We start from the raw sequence: 19,773 nt of genomic DNA on the forward strand, positions 1-19,773 counted from the left end.
AGCTCCGCACCTATACACATTTCACAGATCCCGTATGCCCTACATTGTTTATCTTGTTATTAGTCCCACCCTTCAGTTCCACTCAACCCTTCCCATCTATCTTCCAACATCATCCATTTCGGATTTTTATTTGCCATATATTTTTCAACTGTGCTGTGATGCTTCACAAAAGATTTGAACCTTCCTATTCTCATAGCTTCTACAGATTGTAAATTAAAAATAAACATTTTTGCTAAAATAATTATTATATTATTGATTGATTGACTATGGCTTTTCAAATCCCCCAGTATTGCTATCTGTAGCGTTAGTTCTAGGCAAATGTTGCAATTCTTCAGCCATTCCTGGACCTGTGACCAAAAACGAGCTACATATGGACAATACCAAAATAAATGATCTAATGACTCTGCCTCCTCACAACAGAATCTGCAGAGCTGGGAAGATTGTATACCCCATATATATAACATTCTATTAGTTGCAAGAATTTTGTACAGTAATTTAAATTGAAAAATTCGAAGTTTTGAATCCGGCGTTGTTTTGCGTATCAATTCATAAACCATGTGCCATGGAATGGGTACATCGAAAATCTCTTCCCAACTATTTTGCAATTTATATGGCACAGCTGTCAGTTTTTTGGTCCTTAAATGAAATTGGTATATGTTTTTATTTATCACACTTTTCTTTAACCATTTATGTTCTTTAATACAGGGCCGACATACAAGTTCCTTACTTTTTTCCCCTTCTACTTGCCTCTTCCATTTTTGTGGTAATGCTGCAATTAATTGGTTGTAATTTTGGGTAGAGCAGACATTTCCATATGTCTGTGTTAGCTGCATGTGTGACATAACTCCACCAGTCCTATTTATGATATCATTCACAAAAATTATACCTTTTTTAAACATTTCTTCGATAAATAGTTTTTTTATCAATTACTATATTTGAATTTAACCACAATATTTGTTGTACTATTTGTTCCGTCCTTTCAGGTGGATTAAACTGAAATTGCAACCAACTTTCTAAGGCTTGTTTAAAAAATAAGGATATTTTGGAGATTATTTCCTTTTCAAACAACCGAAAGTGAGCAGGTGTAATCTGAATAAAGGGAAAAAGGCCCTTCTTGAACATAGGATGAGACATTCGTACCAATTTACTAGAGAACCAGTTTGGATTTAAGTATAACTTTTGTATGACTGATGCCTTTAGTGAGAGGTCTAATGCTTTAATATTTAATAATTTCTGCCCTCCGAATTCATATTCGTTATATAAATAGGCCCTTTTAATTTTATCTGGCTTGCCGTTCCAAATAAAATGGAATATTTTTTGTTCATATAATTTAAAAAGCAGGTCACTAGGTGTAGGCAAAACCATAAGCAAATAGGTAAACTGTGATATGACTAAAGAGTTAATCAGGGTGATTTTTCCACAAATAGACAAGTATTTTCCTTTCCATGGTAGCAAGATCTTATCTATTTTTGCTAACTTTCTATAAAAATTTATTGGAGTGAGATCATTTCTTTCTTTTGGGATTTTTATACCGAGTATGTCCACATCTCCGTCAGACCATTTAATTGGTAAACTACATGGCAATATAAAATGTGTATTTTTTAGTGATCCAATACGTAATATGGTACATTTATCATAATTTGGTTTTAATCCAGAGAGGATAGCAAAGGTATCTAGATCCTCTATGAGGCCGTGGAGAGACTCTAGTTGTGGTTTTAAAAGAAAACATGAATCATCATCGTACAATGACACCTTAGTTTTTAAGCCACGGATTTCTAATCCATTAATATTAATGTTTGATCTAATTTTAACAGCTAACATTTCGATGGCAATAATAAATAGATATGCCGATAGTGGACAACCTTGTTTTACTCCTCTAGATAGTTTAAAACTTTCTGAGATGTAGCCATTATTTACTATTTTACACCTAGGGTTACTATACATAATTTTAACCCATTTTATAAGAGATTCCCCAAAATTGAAATATTCTAGGCATTTATATATAAACTCCAGTCGTACTTTATCAAAAGCCTTTTCAAAATCAGCTATGAAAACCAGACCTGGTGTCCCCGATATTTCATAGTGTTCTATTGTTTCCAGTACTTGCCTTATATTATCTCCAATGTATCGTCCATGTAAAAAACCTGTCTGATTAGGATGAATAATATCTGACAAAACTTTTTTTATTCTATGCGCCAAGCATTTTGCTAGGATTTTTGCATCACAACACTGAAGTGTAAGAGGTCTCCAATTTTTTAATTGGACTGGATCTTTATATATACCACTTGGGTCCTGTTTCAGTAATAACGATATCAGACCTTCTTGTTGCGTGTCTGATAATCTACCATTTATATAGGAGTGGTTAAAACAAGCTAATAATGGTCCTTTGAGTATATCAAAAAAAGTTTTGTATACTTCCACTGGTATGCTATCCAGCCCTGGAGTTTTCCCATCCTTAAAGGCCCCAATTGCATCAAGCAGTTCCTCCTCTGTAATTTGGCCTTCACATGAGTCTTTCTGTACAGATGTTAATTTTACATTATTAATAGGAAAAAAATCCATACAATTAGTTTCAGTTAGTGGAGATGGAGGAGCCTGAAACGAAAACATATTCTTAAAGTACTTTACTTCCTCTTTCAAAATATCATTTGGTGAATCATGCGTGACTCCATCATTTGTAACAAGTTTTAATACATTTTTTTTGGTAGCATTTCTATATTGAAGATTGAAAAAGAATTTGGTGCATTTTTCCCCATATTCCATCCAGTTCGCTTTATTTTTATAATATATTACACTGGATCTTTCTTGAATAAGTTCCTCCATTTCTTTTTGTTTTTCCTCTAACTTATTCTGTGCCTCTATGGTACCGTTTTTATTGCTATCTAACTGTACTGTTAGTCCTTCAATTTCCTTTGTTAATATGGACTCTTTTGATCTAAATTCCCTTTGTTTTATAGATGAGTACTGAATTGCATGGCCTCTAAAGGCACATTTAAAAGTGTCCCATACAATAAGGGGATCTGCTGTACCTATGTTATGTCTGAAAAAGTCAGTTATAAAATCTTCTGTCCTAGTTCTAAACAATTTATCATCTAGTAGGCTTTGATTACATTTCCAATATCCTCGCCCACGTGGAAATTCTGTAAGAGAAATATATATGCCAATTATGTGATGATCCGACCGCATTCTGTCCCCTATCAACACTTTTTTAACTTTTGGTGCCAGAGAGAATGGTATAAGAAAGTAGTCAAGACGACTAGCTTGATTCAGCCTCCGCCATGTATATCTCACTAAATCAGGGTATTTAAGTCTCCATATATCCACTAATTCCAATATATCCATGACATTCATGATTTCCTTAAGTGCCTGAAGGTGATAGTGTGTAGTGTGATTTCCTTTCCGGTCTATAGAGGTATTTAAGACCGTATTAAAATCTCCCACTATAATAATAGAGTCTAGTGTTGCTTGTAGAGTTGATAAATTCTTATATATATTTTCAAAGAAGCTTGGATCATCATTATTCGGACCGTATAGGTTAACAAGCCATATTTGTTTATTGTCCAATAACATATTTAAAATAATCCATCTACCTTGAGGATCTGTTTGGACAATTTGCACATTTGGATCAAAATTATTGTTAATTAAAACCATCACCCCTTTTGAATTTCTTTGCCCATGGGAGAAATATATTTTGCCCCCCCAGTTCTTTTTCCACAAAACTTCATCTAAAACTGTTGAATGGGTTTCCTGTAAACAATAGATATTATAATCCTTCTCTTTTAGCCAGGTAAATACTGATCGTCTTTTCTTATTATCTGCTAAGCCATTACAATTGTAACTGGCTATACTTATTTCACCACTTACCATAATGAGACACACCTTTCATTCTTTTAATCAGAATATATTTTTGTAAACGTACTATTAAAAAGTAACATAATGATTGAGTGTCTATATAGTTGTACCATGATATTTGCATTTCTACTAAGTAAACCTCCAATTGGTCCCTACTATTCCACCCGCTAAAAGGCCTCATCTCGAGATGGCTTGTCATCCCAATGCCCGGTAGACCACCCTCGACCCCCTGTATCCCATAGCCCTGAACCGACTGGGATCCATTCTTTGAAAAGAGCATACAGTGCCATTTACCGAATTGAAGAAGATCAATTACCATATGCATTTCCATTGCCCTCACCTCGATTTGTATTATATATATCTGTGGATCATCCTCTATTGTCCCTAACATCTTTTACTTCTTCCTTCGCAACAGTTGTGGGATACACACATACACACTCAGCCCTTACCCCCACACAACCATAAGCTCACTTTCTCAACAATTGCACCATCCCAGAGCCCAACTCAAGATGGGTCATGATTTACAAATGCACTTGCAGTTGCAGCTGCATGAGAAGGCCTGCAAGACCGCACAAAAAATTAGCAAAAATTGAGAGATTTATTTACCATTGTCATATCCTAGATAATGGAGGTCAAATGTACACCTTATTCCTGAAACACCCACAATACGGCCACCCGTCATGACCATGTCCCCACGCATCTCCATGCAGTCCGACTTTGATTTTGTGCCGCCAGGGCCACAATAATATACCCCCTCTCTGAATGTCCGAGTGTGACCCCCTCCCCATGGGTTACTGCAGCTAGTGTTGCCAGCACTGCCACTGCCTGGGTGGGGGCACCCCACCGGAATCCCCACCGGCTAGGTACAAGGTCGTCAAGGTTCTCATTAGCAGCTTTGAGAATTTCCTTGTATATTATGCTCTCCCTTTATGGGGCTTTGGCTTTGCAGGACCAACCCTGCCAAGCAGGCTCAGAATCTTGAGGGGGCAGTGCTGCTCTTGGTCTCTGACCTCATTTTAGCTGCATACAGACCGCTTACAGCGGGCACATAAAACAGTTAGGGACTTCTCCTTAGTATCTGGGTCATTCAGGTGGGTGTCTAGGGTATAGTGCCATGGACCGTACCATTAAAATAGGATAATAAATAATTAGATATAATTTATAAAAAAATAAATAAAAAATGTAGTTCTCCATGATAGGACAATAAATAAATAAGACGTATAATTCATTATAAAAGTATATCCATCATCTGAACAACATTGAAAGCCCTCTCATACCCGGCTCACAGCAATACATTGGCTCTGGGATATGCAACCATTTCATTACTCACTCACTCAACTTTCCAAACATAACAAATAAAATAAAAAATAAAACGCACACCACACCATCCACACATACTGTGCCTTCTGTTTACTTAGTTTTTTATCTTCACTATGTTGAATTAGTGCTTGTGTGTTCAATTAGTTATATGTGAAGATTTATAGAAAAGCTATATTTTTATTGTATTGTTACAATCAGTAACCGGGCTTGAATTGTGTTTATTTCCCTCGTCTATGAGAACTTTGTAATTTTTAAAATAACCATGGAGTAGTCTTTGTGTCTCTGAACAACTGGTTATCAATATATAGTTTATCAACGACGAGAGCTACTCGTTTCGCTTTTAATCTATTTTCTTTGAAAATTGGATACAGAACTTTGCGCCGTTCTGCAATTTCCTTCGGAAACTGATCATTCATGCCAATTTTGGTCCCAGCAAGTCTTTTACCCAGGCTTTTAACCATTATTTTATCTTTAAATGAAGCAAATTTGGCAACGATTGGGCGTTCGTACCTCTGCCCTCTCTGTCCGAAGCGGTGAACGCGTTCAAGTTGGATTTTGTCGATAACTTCGCGTGGAATCTGAAGCGCTGTAAGGAGGAACTCTCTAACTATAGGATTCAGGAACTTCTCCTTCTTTTTCTTGGATACCTGTAAGTACCAAATTCTCTCTCATGGATCTAGTTTGTATGTCTAGTAAGGTTTCCTTCAGAACGGTGTTCTCCTTTTTAATTCCATTCATTTCGGTTTCAATCTTATTGACTGTCCCTTTTAGCGCGTGTGTTTGCTTCTCCAATGTCGCAGCTTTTTCATCACTCATCTCTAGGCTTGCCTTCAACTCTTTTATATCCTTACTAACTAATTCAAGTATACCCAGTTTGTCATTTATTGATTTTAACAGATCGGTTTCGACCTTTACCATTCCCGGTGGTGAGAATATTAAATCATCAGTGTCTGTAGAAGAGTCACGTTTTCGTTTTGTAATCGGTTCCCCTGTCTTACTCTCCGTCATGTTTGGTTGTTGCCTGTTTTCGTAATATTTGTCGATAAATGTCTCTAGTTTTAGGATTTGTTTTGTGTTATTGTCCAGATTGAAGGTTATCACTCACCAGATTAAGTAGTGCTAATATTTTAGTCTAATTTAGCAGATATTTTGAATATTATGTTTTATCTTGAGGTGCTCTACATAAATCCCTTCAGTCCGCCATTACCCTTACGTTACCTTACGTGCTCTTTAATTATTTGTTACTTTTATTTCTTATTTTTGGGGGTATTTTTCTTAAAACTGCATTGTTGGTTAAGGGCTTGTAAGCAAGCATTTCACAGTAAGTTGTATTCAGCGCATGTGACAAATACAATTTGATATGATAGTAAGATGTAATGTGGTATATTGCTCGTATTAATTTAACATTCTGTGATTTGAGTCTTTTAACCAAAATATCAGAGACAAAAAAAATGTTGCTGCCTCTAAGGTTACCTTGGTAACAGGGCCACTCGAGTCATCACATGTGCCAGTGACACTCTCACTAGTAGAGGCTGACAACTTCTCTTTTTGCTAGCAGTGGAAGCAAACTCAAACATTGAAAAGCAACCTAGCTTGAGAACAAAACAATGGATACTGAACAAAAATATAAAAACACAACATGCAACAATTTCAACATTTTTACAGAGTTACAGTTCATAGACGGAAATCAGTCAATTGTAATAAATTAGGCCCTCATCTATGGATTTCACATGACTGGGCTGGGAGTGGAGCTAGGCCCACTCACTGGGGAGCCAGGCCCAGCCAATCAGAATTAGTTTTCCCCCCACAAAATAACTTTATTACAGACAGAAATATTCCTCAGAACACCTCCCCCTCCCCTGACAATCCCGCAAATGAGGAAGCCGGATGTGGAGGTCCTGGGCTGACGTGGTTACATGTGGTCTGCAGTTGTGAGGCCGGTTGAATGTACTGTTGAATGTACCAAATTCTCTAAAACGACATTTGAGGCGGCTTATAGTAGAGAAATGAACATTCAATTCTCTGGCAACAGCTCTGGTGGACATTCCTGCAGAAGCATGCCAATTGCACACTTGTACACAACTTGAAACATCTGTGGCATTGTGTTGTGTGACAAAACTGCACATTTAAGAGTGGACTTTTATTGTCCCCAGGACAAGGTGCATCTGTGTAATGATCATGCCATTTAATCAGCTTCTTGATATGCCACAACTGTAAGGTGGATGGATTATCTTGGCAAAGAATAAACGCTCACTAACAGGGATGTAAACAAATGTTCACAACATTATAGACAAAAGCTTTGTGCGTATGGAAAAAAGTAATCTCATGAAACCAACACTTTACATGTTGCGTTTATATTTTTATTCAGTATAAATAGCCAAGAAACACAAGGACAAAGTATCACTTTAGTAGACTTGAGTAAATTAGAACACAGTTTATGCCTGTACTCATTGCATTTAAAAACAAATCTTTCAGCACTTCACTCAGTGCTCACAGCCCTCCAGACAGGCAGTATTGCTGCGCAAGGTGGGATACGTTAACGTTATGATTTCTTTGTGCATTACCAGATATAAAACAAAATTGCAGAAATACTTTTTAAAACAGCATGTATTTTGCTATAAATCACAACTTGCACTGGTGCCCATACTTGAGTTATGAAACGCTTGCCATGAGTGTGACCAGCCGCCAACGTGGCTGGTGAATTAGACATTCTTACAGGCTGACTACACTGCTCGCGTCGCGTGTGCTGAAAAATAAATTTAGAAGTCTACATTATTCAATTATTGCACCCACACCGCTCGCGCTCGTCTACGTTGCCAAGGGCTAAAATAGAAGTCAGTTCGATTTGTGACGCAGATCGCGCTGCAAGTCCTGCCTCTCCCATCTCCTCATTGGTTTATAGAAGCAGGTACTCACATGCCATCTCCTCATTGGTTATACCCACGTGGGTGACAAAGACGAACGAGGTCAGTGGCGGTAATGCACTTAATTTATGAAAAGTTGCCAATCGCAATATAAAGTCAAAAAAGAAAAAGCCTAGAAGGAGGAGAGATGACTAGAAATGATTCGGTTGACCGTTTTGTGTGTGAATTAATTGTCGGAAGGGGACCTTGTGCATTTCAGGTAAAATAACAACTCAATATTTATATCTCTGGAGAAATTAGCTAGCAACAGCAAGCTAGCTAAATAGGACATATTAGCTAGCAAGTGCAAGCTAGCTAGCTAAATTGCCATAAATATTTAATACTTTGACCTGTCCCCAAATTCACGTAATTGGTTCAGAGTTTGTTTTGATATTTTAACCTGCGTGTTGTGATCGCGTTTGGTGTGGGGGGACAAAATACATTAATGCACGATGGCGCAGCCGGTTTGGATTCCGTGTTAGGGAGTGAACGTTATTTATAATAAAGGCTTACATGGAGAAAATCGGATCTCTGAAATTAAATGGATGGCCCTCCCTACACCGTCCCTGAATGCTTAAAAAAAGAGCAGAGAACACTTATTGGACAGACTAGAGCTTTGGATATGCAGGTTTAGAAACTGTTCATCCATTAAGCATTACATGGCAACACAGGAATTTTTAAAGAGCACAGGGCTGTGGGCCAGAAGGTTGTGGGTTCGCAGACCACCGTGAACAAGATTAAGGGTGAAAAGATCACCTTTATAGTAAAAGCATTGCCTACATCTACCATAGTATTTGCAGGTCTGAGAAAAAACAGCCTTTTATAAACATTTCATGCAAGTCTACATAATTTTACATTAGAGCTTTTTTTAATACCACACAAATTACCAAAATTACAGGCTAAGAATGGACATAGAGATAATTCTGTTCATCTTATATTTCTCCAATGCCAAATCAGTGTCTTGTTTGCAATGAAACTGTACCTGTTGAACAATAATTCAATCTGAGAAGTCATGTGGTGGATGAATCAGTATTAGTTGGGTAACATACGTAATTAAGATGTCATATCTGCATAATATTCTTATGTGATATACTTTTTATTAGAATGTATTTCTAATAGACTCTAGTGTTGGCAGTTGCATTTCTTCCCTCAGCTGGGGCTCAGTCATTTGGGGCCCAGAGGGGAGAGGTCAGGCTTGTCTTTTACATGTCTCTGGTACTATGCAGAATATCAGAAAGGCAAGAGACAGGATGGAACATTGTCTTCATATGTGAATGTATCTGTTAAACCATGTGAAGGGATGGCGTGATTAAGGGTGAACCAATACTTGCCCCACAATCTCTGTGCGCAAGTCACTCCCCTCAGTGAGCTTGTCAAGGAGTGGGGTCAAGAGCGGCTTTACTTGAGATGGGTGTATCTAGAGTTGACAATTGAGTTATGCCATTGGATGAGGTAATAGTTCTGTGCTATGAAGTACCAGGAACGAGATTAGAACCTTGTCTTAGAGACCAAACTGAACGATAATTTATAGCGAATGCTATCTGGCTATGGGATACTCCTCTCGCAAGTAAAAGTCTTTCTTTGTGAACAGTTCCTATTATCTGTGTTTTGTCATGTCGACTAGGGGGGTGGATCTTTGCTATAAAAGATCTCAGTTGCCATTATGTTGGAACTCTCAAAATTCATTATAGATAGTGAATTGTTGAAAGTCAAAGGCTAAAGCTTAAAGCTCATTAAAGATGAAGTTTAAGTATAACTCTGACTGGTGTGTAGTTTGTAACTCTCCTCATTTGGTAATACAGGAACATGCCACAACAGACATTAGGGATCTGAACATGGTACTTTAAAAAGTTTGGCCAACCTTTCCACCCCAGACAGAGTAGGCCTACCGACACAGAAAAATGGAAGCTTTAATTGTTGGCTACTCGCTTCCGTGGCTTAACCCAACAAGAGAAGGTCACACGTGTTTTCTTAAAAGCTGTCTGGGTTTAAACATTTTCTATAGTACAGAAAGTGAATAGCTTAAATCAATTGAGTGACAGACTTTTCTTGGGTAGTAATCTAATTCTATGTTTGTCTCATCTATAGAAGGTTGTAGCTCAGCCTCAGAATGTCAAAGAAAAGAAACAATGATATTATTATATGCATCGGAGTCCCGTCTTTGATGGGTATTTTACAGCTTGCTTCTAGCAAGCCCAAAGCGCTGTTATAGATCACTTTACATCAAATCAGATCCAGTGGCCTAGTTAGTTGACAATTTATTTTTATGGCAAGACTTGAAAATGGCTGTCTAGCAATGATCAACAACCAACTTGATAGAGCTTTTAGAATTTAAAAAATAAAAATGTGCAAAAAAAGGCTTACCCAGAAAGATTCACAGCTGTAATCACTGCCAAAAGGTAATTCTAACATTTACTGAATCAGGTTGTGAATACTTACGTAAATGAGATCTGCATATAAAAAAAACATGTTGTTTTCAGGTCGTCATTATGGAGTATTGTGTGTAGATGAGTGAGGGGGGAAAAAAGCAATCCATTTTGAATTCAGGTGGTAACAACAAAATGTGGAATAAGCCATGGGGTATAAATACTTTCTGAAGGCACTGTATTGCCTAGCAATTAACTAATTCTAAAACACTGACAACTATTTAAAATCAATTACATGACCCTCCCCTGAACTAGGTAAAAAAAATACGAAACCCTTCTATTGACTGAAATTTTAAAAGCATGACCCTCCCCCATTTCCTCCAGGTAACCATTAGGTACATTTCGATCCACCCCTTACCCGCCAATGCCAAAATAAACCCGTATATGGAAGTTGGCGGGTGTTAATTTTAGACCCTGGTGGAACCCTGAACTATAATAATAAATAAGCCATATCACTCAGCCTTTTGTGGCAGGGTAGGCACTTTGTTGATTCTTGATGTTCTGTTGTAGAACTGTTTATAGCGCATTTCGAAAGTATTCAGAACCCTTCCCTTTTTCCACATTGTTACGTTACAGTCTTATTCTAAAATGGATTTAAAAAAGAATGACAACGCGAAAACAGTTCCGAAAATGTTGCTGATTTATTCAAAATAAAAAAACATGAATATTTTATTTACATAAGTATTCAGACCCTCTGCTATGACACTAGAAATTGAGCTCAGGTGCATCCTGTTTCCATTGATCATCCTTGAGATGTTTCTTTAAATTGATTGCAGTCCACCTGTGGTAAATTCATTTGACTGAACATGATTTGGAAAAGTCACACCTGTCTATATAAGGTGCCACAGTTGACAACATGTCATTGCAAAAACCAAGCCATGAGGTCGAAGGAATTGTCTGTAGAGCTCTGAGACAGGATTGTGTCGAGGCACAGATCTGGGGAAGGCTACCAAAAAAATGTCTGCAGCATTCCCCAAGAACACAGTGGCCTCCATAATTCTTAAATGGAAGAAGTTTGGAACCACCAAGACTCTTCCTAGAGCTGGCTGCCCAGCCAAACTGAGAAATCGGGAGATAAGGGCCTTGGTCAGGGAGGTGACCAAGAACCCGATGGTCACTGACAGAGCTCTAGAGTGCCTCTGTGGAAATGGGAGAACCTTCCAGAAGGAAAACCATCTTTGTACAGAGCTTGAGAAGATCAGCAGAGAAGAACAGGAAAAACTCCACAAATACAAGTGTGCCAAGCTTATAGCGTCATACCCAAGAAGCCGAGGCTGTAATCGCTGCCAAAAGTGCTTCAACAAAGTACTGAGTAAAGGGTCTGAATACTTAAGTAAATGTGATTTCAGGTTTTTATTTTTAATCAATTAGCAAAAGTGTCTAGAACCCTGTTTTTGCTTTGTCATTATGGGGTATTGTGTGTTGATTGATGAGAGTAAAAACAACTATTTAATCCATTTTAGAATAAGGCTGTAACTTATCAAAATGTTGAAAAAGTCAAGGGTTCTGAATACTTTCCGAATGCATTGTATCCGTTTCTACTATTGTATCTAAAATATAAATTAACATACATTGGTTAAAAGACCGGTCACAAAAATGAAATTAAGCAATATACCCCATTACTTCTTACTAGTAATACATTTGTTTTAGAAAAACCAAAAGCATGGTCATCCGTTTATTGGTTTTATTTTTGTTGTGCAATTATGGGAAAACTATTTTGGCTTGTAAAAACATCTCAGTGGATGGTAGATTATTATTTATTTCTACCTACCTGCCACAGTGGCTGGTGGACCAAAAAGTGAATTTCAAACCCTGCTAAGCCTCATTCACATTCCAATTGTGCTGCGCCGGAAGTCATTCACTTCAATGGGGACAATCCACACCAGAGTGGCATTGCAGTGCCCCCTTGCGTCCAAGGCTCTGTTGCGGGACGCATACTTTGCATCATCTTCAGTCCGACCAGAACAGGAAGGTAGAAAAACCACAGAACAAATGTAGTTTTCCACAATGGCTTTATAGGATAGCGAGCAACTTGTAAACAATGATCCAAACAATGAGTACTATTTTAATAGTAACGTTGAATAATACATTGGCTGTTAACCTTTCTAGCCCGGGGTTTCTGCTAGCGGAACACCCACAACATTCCGCTGAAAAGGCAGCGCACGAAATTAAAAAATATTTTTTAGAAATGTAACTTTCACACATTAACAAGTCCAATACATCAAATGAAAGATAAACATCTTGTTAATCTACCCATCGTGTCTGATTTTGTAAATGTTTTACAGCAAAAACACAACATATATTTATGTTAGATCACCACCAAATCCAAAAAACACACAGCCATTTTTCCCAGCCAAAGATAGTCACAAAAGCAGAAAGAGATCAAATTAATCACTAACCTTTGATAATCTTCATCAGATGACACTCATAGGACATCATGTTACACAATACATTTGTTTTGTTCGTTAATGTGCATATTTATATCCACAAATCTCGGTTTACATTGGCGCCATGTTCAGAAATGCCTCCAAAATATCCGGAGTAATTACAGAGAGCCACGTCAAATAACAGAAATACTCATCATAAACTTTGATGAAAGATACATGTTTTACATATAATTAAAGATACACTTGTTCTTAATGCAACCGCTGTGTCAGATTTTTTTTAAACTTTACGGAAAAAGCATACCATGCAATAATCTGATACGGCGCTCAGAAATACACAACATTTCTCCGACATGTTGGAGTCAACAGAAATACGAAATTACATCATAAATATTCCCTTACCTTTGATGATCTTTCATCAGAATGCAGTGCCAGGAATTCTAGTTCCACAATAAATCGTTGTTTTGTTCGATAATGTCCATTACTAGTGTCCAATTAGCTACTTTTGCTAGCACGTTTAGTTCACATGTCCAAACGCTGGCGCCGGTCCAGGCGAACTCAGACGAAAACTTCAAAAAGTTATATTCCAGGTCGAATAAACTGGTCAAATTAAGTAGGGAATCAATCTTCGGGATGTTGTTATCATATATATCCAATAACGTCCAACCGGAGCATTCGTTTTTGTCTACAGAGTTATGGAATGCATGGCCATATCATGACTAGCGCGCGTGACCAGGAACTAGCATTCTGCCACACCACTGACTCAAATAGCTGCCATCCGGCCCCACATCACACTAGAGGCTTCATTCCACGTTCTACTGACTGTTGACATCTAGTGGAAGGCGTAGGAAGTGCGAACAGATCCATATCTTACTGGGATGTGAATAGACGATGAATTTAACATCAACCAGCCCCAGCATTTCCACTTCCTGTTTGGACGTTTGCCTGCCATATGAGTTCTGTTATACTCACAGACATAATTCAAACAGTTTTAGAAACTTCAGAGTGTTTTCTATCCAATAGTAATAATAATAATAATAATAATATGCATATATTAGCATCTGGGACAGAGTAGGAGGCAGTTCACTATGGGCACGCAATTCATCCAAAGTGAAAATGCTGCCCCCTATCCCTAAAAAGTTAAGCCAATTATGACTGTAGCCTGCCATTTCAATTCCGAAAATGTTCTTGATGGTATTCATGACATTTGTTTATGATGATAATTATTAGGCATTGGGTTAGCTGGCTACATTCAACCTAGCTTTTAGCTAGCTATCTGCTCTGTGTAAGCTAGCTTGACTTGATAGAAAGTAAATGAAAAAAGTTGAGGAAAAAGTAAATAAAATAAATATGTTTTATTATCACCTGAAACAATATGTTTCTCCTGTCTTGACAGTAAAGGTCATATTTTGCAATCTTCCAAAATAAATGCGACCTCTGACGAGAGACCCTTCCATCTTGCATTATGACACACTACACCTGTCCGACCAGTAGCGGAGCAAGACTGTGTTTAATGGACGTATGACCAACGGAATTCAATAAATTTTTGAACAAGACGCTACTGTGCTGTTGTGTGCTATCCTGCCACTGACTACATTTTTTTATCAAGTAACACGAGTACTGTTCTAGACCACCGTTCTTCCCAGGCAGCAGATGGCCAATAAGAGTTGAATGAAAAATGTGATATCTGATATCCTCCCCCCCACTTCACGTTCTCACCTTCGATGCTGAGCTCAAAGCAGACGTGGCAGAAGGACATGGTCCCCGTGTCGGTCTCTAGCTTGCAGACACTGCAGATGTTGTCGTCGTTTAGGTCGATGTTGACAAACTGCTCCTCTTTGTCCATACTATCTCTGAGAGGGAGTAACACAAAACACAGAGATAAGAGGACATGAAAGGAAATGAGACTAGCACAACATTCATTGACCTCTAAGAGTTCTCCCTCATTCTTGAACAGAGAAACTCTTTCAAATGTACATCTTGGCTTGTACTAGTCAGACGGAACGGGAGACTTTCTGATGTAAATTGCTCATCATGAATGAGACTGTCATTACCATGCTGAGAGGTACGGTTTGTTCAAGGCAGTGCACTCAAAGCATATCTGATGAAATATCAAACAGCGCAGAAGATAGAGATCCCCCTTTATGAGAAAGGAGAGGGATGACCTGATTTTCAAAACGATGGAACACCTTTTAAAAAGCTTATGAAAAAGCCATGTAAACGAGGACCCGACAGTGATCTCACAGAAACTGTGTGTCTTGTCTGGTGACCCATGTTTACTCTTGGTAAATTAACTTACCCCGGCTTACATTGGTGACCATTTCGGAATGTGACAACCAAGCGGGTAATTTCATTACAACTTGAAAATAATTGTCACTCTCTCTCTCTCCCCTAGGACCCTTTTCTTCCTTGCGTTTATCTGAAGAATTACATAACTAAACTGCACAATGAGATTAAAATGAATGAGTAGGCGCACATATTCAAGGTTCCCATTCTTCTTTTATACTGTCCCTAAATATAGCCTATATTGACATTTTAAAATAACTCCCAGTAATAGCACAAATAAAAATACAATATGCACAGTATGACAAACCAAGTGGAAAGACAACCATTTTTTTTTATTTTTTTTTATCCAAGGCCCCTGTCCCTGCAGGAGGCCTTTTGGTATGCCTTCATTGTAAATAAGAATTTGTTCTTAACTGACTTGCCTAGTTAAATAAAAAATAAAACAAGACAGGAGAGCATAAAGCTAGATAGCTAATGTTGTCAAAATACTTTAGGTACTTAATTAAAAAACATTGTTTACGAAGCATGTGACAAATAACAGGTTTAGACTAACAGTGAAATGCTTACTTATGGGCGCTTCCCAACATTGCAGGGAAAGAGAAATAATAACGATTACACTCACCAAAATCAGGAGTTTCGCGGAACAACTATCATCATTACTGCCGTTACAGTATGTAGTTAACAATAAAAACGATTACATTGTTTTGACCAAGTGCGAATGCGCCAAATCCACCTTTGGCAAATCCAATACAAATCAGTCATCTAGCAGCACTACAGTATCCCGAAAGATTGAAAATGAAATCTTTTAGACCTTTTTCAGAAGTACATACCATGCGTAGCAGCAGTGACAAACATAACTCAATTAGGCTACATATGCAGATATTACAGTAACAGCACATTAAGTGTTTTAGACAGTATTGCAAACTGCAGTATTCTAAGTCCATTTTTTTTTTACTAATACTGTGCCCGTCAAGAGAGATATCTGCTTGACTGGCTGGAAGTGTGTGTACCCATGGGAGAGAATGAGAGATTTGGTGAGTTTTTTTTGTATGCATGTGTCAGAGAGAGTAAGAGAGATATGAAAGAGGCCTAGGCTAGGTGTTAGGGTATTGTTTTACCAGGTCACCTGCCCATAATTGACTAGTTAAAATGGGATACATTGATTGTTAATAATTGTAATTCTTATAATGCTAAATAGTCATAATTGTTTATACAGTTCAGTCAACTATACTGAAGAAAAATATAAAAGGCATCATGTAAAAGTGTTGGTCCCATGTTTCATGAGCTGAAATATAATGTCTGGGATATTTTTTTTCATATGTACAAATATAGTATTTCTAAAACAAAAACAAAAAACAAACTTGGCGCACAAATTAGGTTACATCCCTGTTAGTGAGCATTTCTCTTTTGCCAAGACAATCCATCCACCTGACAGGTGTGGCATATCAAGAAGCTGATTAAAGAGCATGATCATAACACAGATGCACCCTGTGCTGGGGACAATAAAAGACCACTCTAAAATGCACAGTTTTGTCACACAACACAATGACACAGATGTCTCAAGTTGAGGGAGCATGCAATTGGATTGCTGACTGCAGTAATGTCCACCAGAGCTGTTGCCAGAGAATTCGAATGTTAATTTCTCTACCAACGTTGTTTAAAAAAATTTGGCAGTACGTCCAATCGGCCTCGCAACCGCAGACCACGTGTAACCACGCCAGCCCAGGACCTCCAAATCCGGCTTCTTCACCTGTGGAATTGTCTGAGACAAGCCACCGGACAGGTGATGAAACGGTGGGTTTGCACAACTGAATAATTTCTGCACACTGTCAAAAACAGTCTCAGGGAAGCTCATCTGCGTACTCGTTGTCCTCACCAGGGTCTTGATCTGACTGCAGTTCGACTTCGTAACCGACTTCAGTGGGAAAATGCTCACCTTTGACAGCCACTAGCACGCTGGAGATGTGTGCTCTTCACGGATTAATCCCTGTTTCAACTGCACCGGGCAGATGCCATGTATGGCGTTGTGTGGGCGAGCGGTTTGCTGATGTCAATGTTGTGAACAGAGTGCCCCATGATGGCGGCGGGGTTATAGTATGGTCAGGCATAAGCGACGAAAACTGCATTTTATCGATGGCAATTTCAATGCAGAGATATCGTGGCGAGATCCGGAGGCCAATTGTCATGCCATTCATCCACCACCATCACCTCATATTTCAGCATGATAATGTACGATCCCATGTCGCAAGGATCTGTACACAATACCAAGAAGCTGAAAATGTCCCAGTTCTTCCATGGCCTACATACTCACCAGACATCACCCACTGAACATGTTTGGGATTCCCCCACCAATATCCAGCAACTTCACACAGCCATTGAAGAGGAATAGACAGCATTCCACAGGCCAAAATCAACAGCCTGATCAACTCTATGTGAAGGAGATGTGTCTCACTGCAGCAGGTAAATGGTGCTCCCACCAGATCCTGACTGGGTTTCTGATCCACTCACCTACCTTTGTTTTTTTTTAAGTTGTATTCCCAGTCATGTGTCATCCATAGATTAGGAACTAATGAATTTATTTGAATTGCATTTTAGATTTATTATGTCTATATTCAATGTAAATTCATCCCATTTTTTCCCAGGTCCTGTGGTGTCTATATTAATCACACAATACGCACACACACGTACTACCTCACACACACAAACCAACTTTGTGCAGTTTTTTTTAATTTTTAAGTTTGTCTTCCTTAAAAGGTGTAAGAGCAAAAGCTTATAAAATGTTTCCAATTGAAGTGAATGGAACGTTGCAATTCACCAGCTAATTAGCATAATTCATAAAAACAATTATATTAATTATTTGGTGTTGCTTCATTAAATAGTAACCTCCCAGTTCTGCATAAAACATCAATATATGTTAACAATATGACCACCTTTCTATAAATGAATGAGCTTAACGTGTGGAATTTGACATGCTGTACATACTAATTAGCATATTACGTATCTAATTTACTCGAAGTAGTAAAAGTTACATTTTATATCATTAATTGTTTCAAACTCTGTTTGCATAAAGCATGAAGATTTGTTAATGCTTTATGCAAACCCTACCTTAACCTTTTCACACGTACCAACAAACAGGTGTGATCATTCAGAGTTCCTCTGTCCAGTGTCTGTCTTCTTTTGCCCATCTTAATCTTTTTTTTATTGGCCAGTCTGAGATATGGCTTTTTCTTTGTAACTCTGCCTAGAGGTCCAGCATCCCGGAGTCGCCTTTTCACTGTTGACGTTGAGACTGGTGTTTTGTGGGTACTATTTAAAGAAGCTGCCAGTTGAGGACTTGTGAGGCGTTTGTTTCTCAAACTAAACACTAATGTACTTGTCCTCTTTCTCAGTTGTGCACCGGGGCCTCCCACTCCTCTTTCTATTCTGGTTAGAGCCAGTTTGCACTGTTCTGTGAAGGGAGTAGTACACAGCGTTGTAGAAGATCTTCAGTTTCTTTGCAATTTCTCGCATGGAATAGCCCTAATTTCTCAGAACAAGAATAGACTGACGAGTTTCAGAAGAAAGTTCTTTGTTTCTGGCCATTTTGAGCCTGTAATCAAACCCACAAATGCTGATGCTCCAGATACTCAACTAGTCTAAAGAAGGCCAGTTTATGCTTCTTTTTCAGCTGTGCTAACATAACTGAAAAAGGGTTTTCTAATGATCAATTAGCCTTTTAAAATGATACATTTGGATTAGCTAACACAACGTGCCATTGGAACACAGGCTTGATGGTTGCTGATAATGGGCCTATGTTGATATTCCCTAAAACATCAGCCGTTTCCAGCTACAATAGTCATTTACAACATAAAAAATATCTACAGTGTATTTCTGATCAATCTGATGTTATTTGAATGGACAAAAAAAATAAAATTTCCATGTTTTTAAAAGAAAAGCTATGTGACCCCAAACTTTTGAACGGTAGTGTATGTTTGTTCTTATATCATCAACACTTAGCGCTAAATAGAAGCAAGTGCAAGCAAAGGAGCTGTGACATGGTAGGCCTAATCGTTCAACACTAAAAATGGAATTAAATGAATTAATGGCATCATGCAAAACAGGCAAAAACATATTTTTTTTAGCTAAACAAGTGGAGATTAAAGCAGCAAATTCAGGTGCCCTGAATGACAGGTCGCCACTGTTTGGTGCCATTATTGACTAGGGATTAACATTGACCAGTCCGCAACCTTTTTCAATCATATCATAAGATATCCTCATCATAAAGTGTTCTGTGTTCCTGAGAAGATTTTCTATAACATGGAATACAGTATTCCCCAAGTATAACACCAAAACCACAGTTTCATTTGGAACCTTAACACTCTACTGGATAATTATGTGGATGTATTTGAAGTCTAAATGAAACCTTAGTTAAGTGTGGTCTCATATGGCAATGATTGTACATTTTCTTGCAACAGCCTTCAGTGAATTTGTTGCCACCTGATGCCCATGGCAGGGACAACTAGAAAACAACCGCTGTTCCCTAACATAATTTTTTTTTGTCTGAGTAGTTTGCTAGGTTTAACACAAGGAGGAAAGGACAAATGACAGTAACATCTTCACAAC

General features: G+C 38.1%; 1 protein-coding gene across 1 annotated transcript in view; it reads right to left on the reverse strand.

Annotated features, from left to right (window-relative positions):
- Nucleotides 1-19,773, reverse strand: part of LOC120057072 (protein EURL homolog) — a 61,383-nt gene that overhangs the window by 41,154 nt on the left and 456 nt on the right. Inside the window, exon 2 of the mRNA XM_039005462.1 lies at nucleotides 14,605-14,738. Within this exon, the coding sequence (XP_038861390.1) occupies nucleotides 14,605-14,731 (127 nt within the window). The 5' untranslated portion in view covers nucleotides 14,732-14,738. The remainder of the gene's footprint in view (nucleotides 1-14,604; nucleotides 14,739-19,773) is intronic.

Source organism: Salvelinus namaycush, chromosome 12 (assembly GCF_016432855.1).
Source record: "Salvelinus namaycush isolate Seneca chromosome 12, SaNama_1.0, whole genome shotgun sequence".
Classification (NCBI taxonomy): domain Eukaryota; kingdom Metazoa; phylum Chordata; class Actinopteri; order Salmoniformes; family Salmonidae; genus Salvelinus; species Salvelinus namaycush.